We start from the raw sequence: 12,500 nt of genomic DNA on the forward strand, positions 1-12,500 counted from the left end.
CATGCTGCTCCTTTACACATGCTGCTCCTTTACACATGCTGCTCTTTTACACATGCTGCTCCTTTACATGCTGCTCCTTTACACATGCTGCTCCTTTACATGCTGCTCCTTTACACGCTGCTCCTTTACACATGCTGCTCCTTTACACATGCTGCTTCTTTACACATGCTGCTCCTTTACATGCTGCTCCTTTACATGCTGCTCCTTTACACATGCTGCTCCTTTACATGCTGCTCCTTTACATGCTGCCCCTTTACATGCTGCTCCTTTTACATGCTGCTCCTTTACATGCTGCTCCTTTACAGACAGACACTAAGAAGGTTGTTTCTATATCTGTGTGTGTTTCCAGGTGGGTCGGTCTCAGATCTTCCTGGTCAGTCCAGACATTAAGAAGGTTGTTTCTATATCTGTGTGTGTTTCCAGGTGGGTCGGTCTCAGATCTTCCTGGTCAGTCCAGACACTAAGAAGGTTGTTTCTATATCTGTGTGTGTTTCCAGGTGGGTCGGTCTCAGGTCTTCCTGGTCAGTCCAGACATTAAGAAGGTTGTTTCTATATCTGTGTGTGTTTCCAGGTGGGTCGGTCTCAGATCTTCCTGGTCAGTCCAGACACTAAGAAGGTTGTTTCTATATCTGTGTGTGTTTCCAGGTGGGTCGGTCTCAGGTCTTCCTGGTCAGTCCAGACACTAAGAAGGTTGTTTCTATATCTGTGTGTGTTTCCAGGTGGGTCGGTCTCAGATCTTCCTGGTCAGTCCAGACACTAAGAAGGTTGTTTCTATATCTGTGTGTTTCCAGGTGGGTCGGTCTCAGATCTTCCTGGTCAGTCCAGACACTAAGAAGGTTGCCATAGAGAAGAGCTTCAGAGAAATATCTTTCTGCTCACAGGTACGTGTTCTCTTTGTCCCCCACAATGCAATGGGAGGGGTAACTACTATGGATGTGTCTCCGTCCGTTAGCATGTCGGGCCGTTAGTTGGATATCTCAGACCCCGTTCTGGATGGTGAGTCGTGACCTAGAGATCCGGGGAACGGCGTGCTTAATGTTACCTCGTCTTACATTGTGATCCACCATGCTTCTCTTTCTAATCTCTCTGTCTCTGTCTCTCTCTCGCTCTCCCTCTCCCTCTGTCTCTCTCCCTCTGTCTCTGTCTTTCTCTCTCTATGTGTCTCTGTCTCTCTCTCTGTCTCTCTCTCTCTCTGTCTCTCTCTCTCTGTCTGTCTCTCTCTCTCTGTCTGTCTCTCTCTCTCTCTGTCTGTCTGTCTCTCTCTCTCTGTCTCTCTCTCTTTCTGTCTCTCTCTGTCTGTCTGTCTGTCTGTCTGTCTGTCTGTCTGTCTGTCTGTCTGTCTGTCTCTCTCTCTCTCTGTCTCTCTGTCTCTCTGTCTCTCTGTCTCTCTGTCTCTCTGTCTCTCTGTCTCTCTGTCTCTATCTCTCTCTCTCTCTCTCTCTCTCTCCAGGGTATTCATCATGTGGATCACTTTGGGTTCATCTGTAGAGAGACAGTAGAAGGAGGGAGCTGTACATTCGTCTGCTATGTCTTCCAGTGTACTGATGAATCCCTGGTAAGACGGACAGAGATGTTCAACACTGACAGGCGGACGGATGGATTGAACTGATCACTCTCTCTGCCTGTCTGTCTGTCTGTCTGTCTGTCTGTCTGTCTGTCTGTCTGTCTGTCTGTCTGTCTGTCTGTCTGTCTGTCTGTCTGTCTGTCTGTCTGTCTGTCTGTCTGTCTGTCTGTCTCTGCTTCTCTGTCTGCCTGCCTACCTGCCTGTCTGCTCTCTCAGGTGGATGAGATCATGTTGACTTTAAAGCAGGCGTTCTCTGTGGCCGCCCTGCAGCAGAGTGTAAGGACCAGGAGCCAGCAGTGTGACAGTTGCCCCATGCAGCAGCTGCACAGGCTGTGTGAGAGGATAGAAGGTAGGAAACTGGTCCTGCCGGCCGTGTCAAACACACTTTTATGCCCACAGTCACACACATTCAAAGTTTCAATGGAGGGAAGTTCACTGTGTGTGTGTGTGTGTGTCTGTGTGGTGTGTGTGGTCTCCAGGTCTCCTCCCGTCTAAAGCCAAGCTCGAGTTTCAGAAACATCTGGCCACACTGGACAACCAGGAACAAGCTGCTGTGTTCGAGCACACTGTGGTACTAGTGTGTGTGTGTGGTGTGTGTGGTGTGTGTGGTGTGTGTGGTGTGTGTGTGGTGGTGTGTGTGTGTGTGTGTGTGTGTGTGTGTGTGTGGTGTGTGTGGTGTGTGTGGTGTGTGTGGTGTGTGTGTGTGTGTGTGTGTGTGTGGTGTGTGTGGTGTGTGTGTGTGGTGTGTGTGTGGTGTGTGTGGTGTGTGTGGTGTGTGCTAGTGGACATTGTCTTTATTGAGACAGTTTTAAAGCCTAGTGGACATTGTCTTTATTGAGACAGTTTTAAAGCCTAGTGGACATTGTCTTTATTGAGACGGTTTAAAGCCTAGTGGACATTCTGTCTTTATTGAGACAGTTTTAAAGCCTAGTGGACATTCTGTCTTTATTGAGACAGTTTTAAAGCGTAGTGGACATTCTGTCTTTATTGAGACAGTTTAAAGCCTAGTGGACATTCTGTCTTTATTGAGACAGTTTTAAAGCCTAGTGGACATTGTCTTTATTGAGACAGTTTAAAGCCTAGTGGACATTGTCTTTATTGAGACAGTTTTAAAGCCTAGTGGACATTCTGTCTTTATTGAGACAGTTTAAAGCCTAGTGGACATTCTGTCTTTATTGAGACAGTTTTAAAGCCTAGTGGACATTGTCTTTATTGAGACAGTTTTAAAGCCTAGTGGACATTGTCTTTATTGAGACAGTTTTAAAGCCTAGTGGACATTCTGTCTTTATTGAGACAGTTTTAAAGCCTAGTGGACATTCTGTCTTTATTGAGACAGTTTTAAAGCCTAGTGGACATTCTGTCTTTATTGAGACAGTTTTAAAGCCTAGTGGACATTGTCTTTATTGAGACAGTTTTAAAGCCTAGTGGACATTCTGTCTTTATTGAGACAGTTTAAAGCCTAGTGGACATTCTGTCTTTATTGAGACAGTTTAAAGCCTAGTGGACATTCTGTCTTTATTGAGACAGTTTAAAGCCTAGTGGACATTGTCTTTATTGAGACAGTTTAAAGCCTAGTGGACATTCTGTCTTTATTGAGACAGTTTTAAAGCCTAGTGGACATTCTGTCTTTATTGAGACAGTTTAAAGCCTAGTGGACATTGTCTTTATTGAGACAGTTTAAAGCCTAGTGGACATTGTCTTTATTGAGACAGTTTAAAGCCTAGTGGACATTGTCTTTATTGAGACAGTTTTAAAGCCTAGTGGACATTCTGTCTTTATTGAGACGGTTTAAAGCCTAGTGGACATTCTGTCTTTATTGAGACAGTTTTAAAGAGTAGTGGACATGCTGTCTTTATTGAGACAGTTTTAAAGAGTAGTGGACATTCTGTCTTTATTGAGACAGTTTAAAGCCTAGTGGACATTCTGTCTTTATTGAGACAGTTTTAAAGAGTAGTGGACATTCTGTCTTTATTGAGACAGTTTTAAAGAGTAGTGGACATTGTGTCTTTATTGAGACGGTTTAAAGCCTAGTGGACATTCTGTCTTTATTGAGACAGTTTAAAGCCTAGTGGACATTCTGTCTTTATTGAGACAGTTTTAAAGAGTAGTGGACATGCTGTCTTTATTGAGACGGTTTAAAGCCTAGTGGACATTCTGTCTTTATTGAGACAGTTTAAAGCCTAGTGGACATTCTGTCTTTATTGAGACAGTTTTAAAGAGTAGTGGACATGCTGTCTTTATTGAGACGGTTTAAAGCCTAGTGGACATTCTGTCTTTATTGAGACAGTTTTAAAGAGTAGTGGACATTCTGTCTTTATTGAGACAGTTTTAAAGCCTAGTGGACATGCTGTCTTTATTGAGACAGTTTAAAGCCTAGTGGACATTCTGTCTTTATTGAGACAGTTTTAAAGCCTAGTGGACATTGTGTCTTTATTGAGACAGTTTTAAAGAGTAGTGGACATTGTGTCTTTATTGAGACAGTTTAAAGCCTAGTGGACATTCTGTCTTTATTGAGACAGTTTAAAGCCTAGTGGACATTCTGTCTTTATTGAGACAGTTTTAAAGAGTAGTGGACATTCTGTCTTTATTGAGACAGTTTTAAAGCCTAGTGGACATTCTGTCTTTATTGAGACAGTTTTAAAGCGTAGTGGACATTCTGTCTTTATTGAGACAGTTTAAAGCGTAGTGGACATTCTGTCTTTATTGAGACAGTTTTAAAGAGTAGTGGACATTCTGTCTTTATTGAGACAGTTTTAAAGAGTAGTGGACATGCTGTCTTTATTGAGACAGTTTAAAGCCTAGTGGACATTCTGTCTTTATTGAGACAGTTTTAAAGCGTAGTGGACATTGTCTTTATTGAGACAGTTTTAAAGCCTAGTGGACATTCTGTCTTTATTGAGACGGTTTAAAGCCTAGTGGACATTCTGTCTTTATTGAGACAGTTTAAAGCCTAGTGGACATTCTGTCTTTATTGAGACAGTTTTAAAGCCTAGTGGACATTCTGTCTTTATTGAGACAGTTTTAAAACCTAGTGGACATTGTGTCTTTATTGAGACAGTTTTAAAGAGTAGTGTTTAATGGAGGCATGTTGATCAGTCTGACTCAGAAAGGTTACACTGACACCTGCTGGACATGTGCCTGAACTGACACACTGGGAAATATATTGCTGATTCTTTCTGTGTGTGTGTGTGATGGTGTGTGTGATGGTGTGTGTGTGTGTGTGTGTGTGTGTGTGTGTGTGTGTGTAGAGGGCCAGTCCTAAGAGTGACCAGGAGGAGAACGAGCTGGTGATGGGGTCTTTGAGGAGTCTGTATGAACAGAAACAGAGGAGTCATCAACACACAGATCACAGACCGGTACAATAACTAGGACTGTCTGTCTGTAGGCCCTGTCTGTCTGTCTGTAGGCCCTGTCTGTCTGTCTGTCTGTAGGCCTAGTCTGTCCGTCCATCCTCAATGTAAAGGTCTTTATTGGGAAACACATGTTAACATTGCCAAAGCATATTATGTAAATATACAGTGTTGTAACGATGTGCAAATAGTTAAAGTACAAAAGGGAAAATAAATCAACATTTTGCAACAGGCTACAAAACATTTCTTAGGAAGAGCAGCTCAGTTTCCACCTCATTTTGTGGGCAGTGAGCACATAGCCTGTCTTCTCTTGAGAGCCATGTCTGCCTACGGCGGCCTTTCTCAATAGCAAGGCTATGCTCACTGAGTCTGTACATAGTCAAAGCTTTCCTTAAGTTTGGGTCAGTCACAGTGGTCAGGTATTCTGCCGCTGTGTACTCTCTGTTTAGGGTCAGTCACAGTGGTCAGGTATTCTGCCACTCTCTGTTTAGGGTCAGTCACAGTGGTCAGGTATTCTGCCACTGTGTCCTCTCTGTTTAGGGTCAGTCACAGTGGTCAGGTATTCTGCCACTGTGTACTCTCTGTTTAGGGTCAGTCACAGTGGTCAGGTATTCTGCCACTGTGTCCTCTCTGTTTAGGGTCAGTCACAGTGGTCAGGTATTCTGCCACTGTGTCCTCTCTGTTTAGGGTCAGTCACAGTGGTCAGGTATTCTGCCACTGTGTCCTCTCTGTTTAGGGTCAGTCACAGTGGTCAGGTATTCTGCCACTGTGTCCTCTCTGTTTAGGGTCAGTCACAGTGGTCAGGTATTCTGCCACTGTGTCCTCTCTGTTTAGGGCCAGTCACAGTGGTCAGGTATTCTGCCACTGTGTCCTCTCTGTTTAGGGTCAGTCACAGTGGTCAGGTATTCTGCCACTGTGTACTCTCTGTTTAGGGCCAGTCACAGTGGTCAGGTATTCTGCCGCTGTGTCCTCTCTGTTTAGGGTCAGTCACAGTGGTCAGGTATTCTGCCACTGTGTCCTCTCTGTTTAGGGTCAGTCACAGTGGTCAGGTATTCTGCCGCTCTCTGTTTAGGGTCAGTCACAGTGGTCAGATATTCTGCCACTGTGTCCTCTCTGTTTAGGGTCAGTCACAGTGGACAGGTATTCTGCTACTGTGTCCTCTCTGTTTAGGGTCAGTCACAGTGGTCAGGTATTCTGCCACTGTGTACTCTCTGTTTAGGGTCAGTCACAGTGGTCAGGTATTCTGCCACTGTGTACTCTCTGTTTAGGGTCAGTCACAGTGGTCAGATATTCTGCCACTGTGTCCTCTCTGTTTAGGGTCAGTCACAGTGGTCAGGTATTCTGCCGCTCTCTGTTTAGGGTCAGTCACAGTGGTCAGATATTCTGCCACTGTGTTCTCTCTGTTTAGGGTCAGTCACAGTGGTCAGGTATTCTGCCACTGTGTCCTCTCTGTTTAGGGTCAGTCACAGTGGTCAGATATTCTGCCACTGTGTCCTCTCTGTTTAGGGTCAGTCACAGTGGTCAGGTATTCTGCCACTGTGTACTCTCTGTTTAGGGTCAGTCACAGTGGTCAGGTATTCTGCCACTGTGTCCTCTCTGTTTAGGGCCAAATAGCATTCTAGTTTGCTCTGTTTTTTTGTTAATTATTTCCAATGTGTCAAGTAATTATCTTTTTGTTTTCTCTCTCTCTCTCCTATATCTCTCTCTCTCTCCCCTATCTCTCTCTCTCCCCTATCTCTCTCTCTCTCCTATCTCTCTCTCTCTCTCTCTCTCTCCCCTATCTCTCTCTCTCTCTCTCCTATCTCTCTCTCTCTCTCTCTCTCTCTCTCTCTCTCTCTCTCTCTCTCTCTCTCCTATCTCTCTCTCTTCTATCTCTCTCTCTTCTATCTCTCTCTCTTCTATCTCTCTCTCTGTCTCTCTCTCTCTCTGTCTCTCTCTCTCTCTCTCTCTCTCTCTCTCTCTCTCCTATCTCTCTCTCTTCTATCTCTCTCTCTTCTATCTCTCTCTCTTCTATCTCTCTCTCTTCTATCTCTCTCTCTTCTATCTCTCTCTCTTCTATCTCTCTCTCTTCTATCTCTCTCTCTTCTATCTCTCTCTTCTGTCTCTCTCTTATCTCTCTCTCTGTCTCTCTCTGTGTCTCCTCCCTCTCTCTTGCTCCTCTATCTCTCTCTAGGTACCAGAGGCTCCAGCCCCAGTAGAGGTCCAGTCCAGTAGCAGACAGAGATTAGAGCAGTTTAAAACCAGAGCAAAACGCTCCCTCACAGAGTCACTGGAGGGCATCTGGAAGGTAGGGGGAAGTGGTCTGGAAGGTAGGGGGAAGTGGTCTGGAAGGTAGGGGGAAGTGGTCTGGAAGGTAGGGGGAAGTGGTCTGGAAGGTAGGGGGAAGTGGTCTGGAAGGTAGGGGGAAGTGGTCTGGAAGGTAGGGGGAAGTGGTCTGGAAGGTAGGGGGAAGTGGTCTGGAAGGTAGGGGGAAGTGGTCTGGAAGGTAGGGGGAAGTGGTCTGGAAGGTAGGGGGAAGTGGTCTGGAAGGTAGGGGGAAGTGGTCTGGAAGGTAGGGGGAAGTGGTCTGGAAGGTAGGGGGAAGTGGTCTGGAAGGTAGGGGGAAGTGGTCTGGAAGGTAGGGGGAAGTGGTCTAGAAGGTAGGGGGAAGTGGTCTGTAGGGGGCATCTGGAAGGTAGGGGGAAGTGGTCTGGAAGGTAGGGGGAAGTGGTCTGGAAGGTAGGGGGAAGTGGTCTGGAAGGTAGGGGGAAGTGGTCTGGAAGGTAGGGGGAAGTGGTCTGGAAGGTAGGGGGAAGTGGTCTGGAAGGTAGGTGGAAGTGGTCTGGAAGGTAGGTGGAAGTGGTCTGGAAGGTAGGGGGAAGTGGTCTGGAAGGTAGGGGGAAGTGGTCTGGAAGGTAGGGGGAAGTGGTCTGGAAGGTAGGGGGAAGTGGTCTGGAAGGTAGGGGGAAGTGGTCTGGAAGGTAGGGGGAAGTGGTCTGGAAGGTAGGGGGAAGTGGTCTGGAAGGTAGGGGGAAGTGGTCTGGAAGGTAGGGGGAAGTGGTCTGGAAGGTAGGGGGAAGTGGTCTGGAAGGTAGGGGGAAGTGGTCTAGAAGGTAGGGGGAAGTGGTCTGTAGGGGGCATCTGGAAGGTAGGGGGAAGTGGTCTGGAAGGTAGGGGGAAGTGGTCTGGAAGGTAGGGGGAAGTGGTCTGGAAGGTAGGGGGAAGTGGTCTGGAAGGTAGGGGGAAGTGGTCTGGAAGGTAGGGGGAAGTGGTCTGGAAGGTAGGTGGAAGTGGTCTGGAAGGTAGGTGGAAGTGGTCTGGAAGGTAGGGGGAAGTGGTCTGGAAGGTAGGGGGAAGTGGTCTGGAAGGTAGGGGGAAGTGGTCTGGAAGGTAGGGGGAAGTGGTCTGGAAGGTAGGGGGAAGTGGTCTGGAAGGTAGGGGGAAGTGGTCTGGAAGGTAGGGGGAAGTGGTCTGGAAGGTAGGGGGAAGTGGTCTGGAAGGTAGGGGGAAGTGGTCTGGAAGGTAGGGGGAAGTGGTCTGGAAGGTAGGGGGAAGTGGTCTGGAAGGTAGGGGGAAGTGGTCTGGAAGGTAGGGGGAAGTGGTCTAGAAGGTAGGGGGAAGTGTCTGGAAGGTAGGGGGAAGTGGTCTAGAAGGTAGGGGGAAGTGGTCTGGAAGGTAGGGGGAAGTGGTCTGGAAGGTAGGGGGAAGTGTCTGGAAGGTAGGGGGAAGTGTCTGGAAGGTAGGGGGAAGTGGTCTGGAAGGGGCATCTGGAAGGTAGGGAGAAGTGGTCTGGAAGGTAGGGGGAAGTGGTCTGGAAGGTAGGGGGAAGTGGTCTGTAGGGGGAAGTGTCTGGAAGGTAGGGGGAAGTGGTCTGGAAGGTAGGGGGAAGTGTATGCACGTCTGTTTTAACGTGTGTGAGAACCTGTGTGTGTGAGAACCTGTGTGTGTGAGAACCTGTGTGTGTGTTAATCTGTGTGTGTGTGTTAATCTGTGTGTGTGTGTGTTCTGTTTCTCCAGGGAAGTAGCAAAACCAGGGCTCAGAGAGAGAACAGTGAAGGAGACATCAGTTCATCTGACTCTACACTGAACTCTACTAGACAGGTATCTAACTCTACTAGACAGGTATCTATCTATATCTAACTCTACTAGACAGGTATCTAACTCTACTAGACAGGTATCTAACTCTACTAGACAGGTATCTATCTATATCTAACTCTACTAGACAGGTATCTAACTCTACTAGACAGGTATTTAACTCTACTAGACAGGTATCTAACTCTACTAGACAGGTATCTAACTCTACTAGACAGGTATCTATCTATATCTAACTCTACTAGACAGGTATCTAACTCTACTAGACAGGTATCTATCTATATCTAACTCTACTAGACAGGTATCTAACTCTACTAGACAGGTATCTAACTCTACTAGACAGGTATCTAACTCTACTGGACAGGTATCTAACTCCACTAGACAGGTATCTAACTCTACTAGACAGGTATCTAACTCTACTAGACAGGTATCTAACATCTACTAGACAGGTATCTAATATCTACTAGACAGGTATCTAACTCTACTAGACAGGTATCTATCTATATCTAACTCTACTGGACAGGTATCTAACTCCACTAGACAGGTATCTAACTCTACTAGACAGGTATCTAACATCTACTAGACAGGTATCTAACTCTACTAGACAGGTATCTAACTCTACTAGACAGGTATCTAACATCTACTAGACAGGTATCTATCTATATCTAACTCTACTAGACAGGTATCTATATCTAACTCTACTAGACAGGTATCTAACTCTACTAGACAGGTATCTAACATCTACTAGACAGGTATCTATCTATATCTAACTCTACTAGACAGGTATCTATATCTAACTCTACTAGACAGGTATCTAACTCTACTAGACAGGTATCTATCTATATCTAACTCTACTAGACAGGTATCTATCTATATCTAACTCTACTAGACAGGTATCTATCTATATCTAACTCCACTAGACAGGTATCTAACTCTACTAGACAGGTATCTAACTCTACTAGACAGGTATCTAACTCTACTAGACAGGTATCTAACATCTACTAGACAGGTATCTAACATCTACTAGACAGGTATCTAACTCTACTAGACAGGTATCTATCTATATCTAACTCTACTGGACAGGTATCTAACTCCACTAGACAGGTATCTAACTCTACTAGACAGGTATCTAACTCTACTAGACAGGTATCTAACATCTACTAGACAGGTATCTAACATCTACTAGACAGGTATCTATCTATATCTAACTCTACTAGACAGGTATCTATATCTAACTCTACTAGACAGGTATCTAACTCTACTAGACAGGTATCTATCTATATCTAACTCTACTAGACAGGTATCTATCTATATCTAACTCTACTAGACAGGTATCTAACTCTACTAGACAGGTATCTAACATCTACTAGACAGGTATCTAACTCTACTAGACAGGTATCTATCTATATCTAACTCTACTAGACATGTATCTATATCTACTAGACAGGTATCTATCTATATCTAACTCTACTAGACAGGTATCTAACTCTACTAGACAGGTATCTAACATCTACTAGACAGGTATCTAACATCTACTAGACAGGTATCTATCTATATCTAACTCTACTAGACAGGTATCTAACTCTACTAGACAGGTATCTAACATCTACTAGACAGGTATCTAACTCTACTAGACAGGTATCTATCTATATCTAACTCTACTAGACAGGTATCTAACTCTACTAGACAGGTATTTAACTCTACTAGACAGGTATCTAACTCTACTAGACAGGTATTTAACTCTACTAGACAGGTATCTAACTCTACTAGACAGGTATCTAACTCTACTAGACAGGTATCTAACTCTACTAGAGGACATTTCTCCAAAAAGTACGATCTTCGTCCCCATGTGCAGTTGCAAACCGTAGTCTGGCTTTTTTTATGGCGGTTTTGGAGCAGTAGCTTCTCCTTGCCGAGCGGCCTTTCAGGTTATGTCTATATCGGACTCGTTCTACTGTGGATATAGATACATTTGTACCTGTTTCCTCCAGCATCTTCACAAGGTCCTTTGCTGTTGTTCTGGGATTGATTTGCACTTTTCGCACCAAAGTACGTTCATCTCTAGGTGACAGAGCACGTCTCCTTCCTGAGCGGTATGACGGCTGCGTGGTCCCATGGTGTTTATACTTGTGTACTATTGTTTGTACAGATGAACGTGCTACCTTCAGGGGTTTTGGAAAATGCTCTGAAGGATGAACCAGACTTGTGGAGGTCTACAATTTCTTTCTGAGGTCTTGGCTGATTTCTTTTGATTTTCCCATGATTGATTGAAAAACGAGTTTTAATAACTCCAACTTAAGTGTATATAAACTTCCGACTTCAATTGTCAACCCATCAAGTACGGAGTCAGACCCCCCCCCCCCTTTGCCTCCAGAACAGCCTGAATTATTTGGGGCGTGGATTCTACAAGGTATCAGAAACGTTCTACAGGGATGTTGATGTCATCCCAAAGACGTTCTATCGAGCTCGGTAAGCGACAGTGTTTTCAGAGGTGGTCGGTCAGCGACAGTGTCTCAGAGGTGGTCGGTCAGGGACAGTGTCTCAGAGGTGGTCGGTCAGCGACAGTGTCTCAGAGGTGGTCGGTCAGCGACAGTGTCTCAGAGGTGGTCGGTCAGCGACAGTGTTTTCAGAGGTGCTCGGTCAGCGACAGTGTTTTCAGAGGTGCTCGGTCAGCGACAGTGTCTCAGAGGTGCTCGGTCAGCGACAGTGTCTCAGAGGTGGTCGGTCAGCGACAGTGTCTCAGAGGTGGTCGGTCAGCGACAGTGTCTCAGAGGTGCTCGGTCAGCGACAGTGTCTCAGAGGTGGTCGGTCAGCAACAGTGTCTCAGAGGTGGTCGGTCAGCAACAGTGTCTCAGAGGTGGTCGGTCAGCGACAGTGTCTCAGAGGTGGTCGGTCAGCGACAGTGTCTCAGAGGTGCTCGGTCAGCGACAGTGTTTTCAGAGGTGGTCGGTCAGCGACAGTGTCTCAGAGGTGCTCGGTCAGCGACAGTGTCTCAGAGGTGGTCGGTCAGCAACAGTGTCTCAGAGGTGGTCGGTCAGCGACAGTGTCTCAGAGGTGGTCGGTCAGCGACAGTGTCTCAGAGGTGCTCGGTCAGCGACAGTGTTTTCAGAGGTGGTCGGTCAGCGACAGTGTCTCAGAGGTGGTCGGTCAGCGACAGTGTTTCAGAGGTGGTCGGTCAGCGACAGTGTCTCAGAGGTGGTCGGTCAGCGACAGTGTCTCAGAGGTGGTCGGTCAGCGACAGTGTCTCAGAGGTGGTCGGTCAGCGACAGTGTTTTCAGAGGTGGTCGGTCAGCGACAGTGTCTCAGAGGTGGTCGGTCAGCGACAGTGTCTCAGAGGTGGTCGGTCAGCGACAGTGTTTTCAGAGGTGGTCGGTCAGCGACAGTGTTTTCAGAGGTGGTCGGTCAGCGACAGTGTCTCAGAGGTGGTCGGTCAGCGACAGTGTCTCAGAGGTGGTCGGTCAGCGACAGTGTCTCAGAGGTGGTCGGTCAGCGACACTGTCTCAGAGGTGGTCGGT

At 46.3% G+C, this 12,500-nt stretch overlaps 1 protein-coding gene across 1 annotated transcript in view; it reads left to right on the forward strand.

Moving 5' to 3' along the window:
- LOC118936694 (TBC1 domain family member 1-like) overlaps positions 1-12,500 on the forward strand; it is a gene marked incomplete at its 5' end in the record, with an annotated part of 123,517 nt that overhangs the window by 47,663 nt on the left and 63,354 nt on the right. Inside the window, 7 exons of the mRNA XM_036989408.1 lie at positions 792-881; positions 1,451-1,555; positions 1,781-1,913; positions 2,044-2,135; positions 4,813-4,920; positions 7,088-7,201; positions 8,911-8,994. Of these exons, the coding sequence (XP_036845303.1) occupies positions 792-881; positions 1,451-1,555; positions 1,781-1,913; positions 2,044-2,135; positions 4,813-4,920; positions 7,088-7,201; positions 8,911-8,994 (726 nt within the window). The remainder of the gene's footprint in view (positions 1-791; positions 882-1,450; positions 1,556-1,780; positions 1,914-2,043; positions 2,136-4,812; positions 4,921-7,087; positions 7,202-8,910; positions 8,995-12,500) is intronic.

The sequence above is a fragment of the Oncorhynchus mykiss genome, chromosome 10, assembly GCF_013265735.2.
Source record: "Oncorhynchus mykiss isolate Arlee chromosome 10, USDA_OmykA_1.1, whole genome shotgun sequence".
In the NCBI taxonomy this organism is placed as follows: domain Eukaryota; kingdom Metazoa; phylum Chordata; class Actinopteri; order Salmoniformes; family Salmonidae; genus Oncorhynchus; species Oncorhynchus mykiss.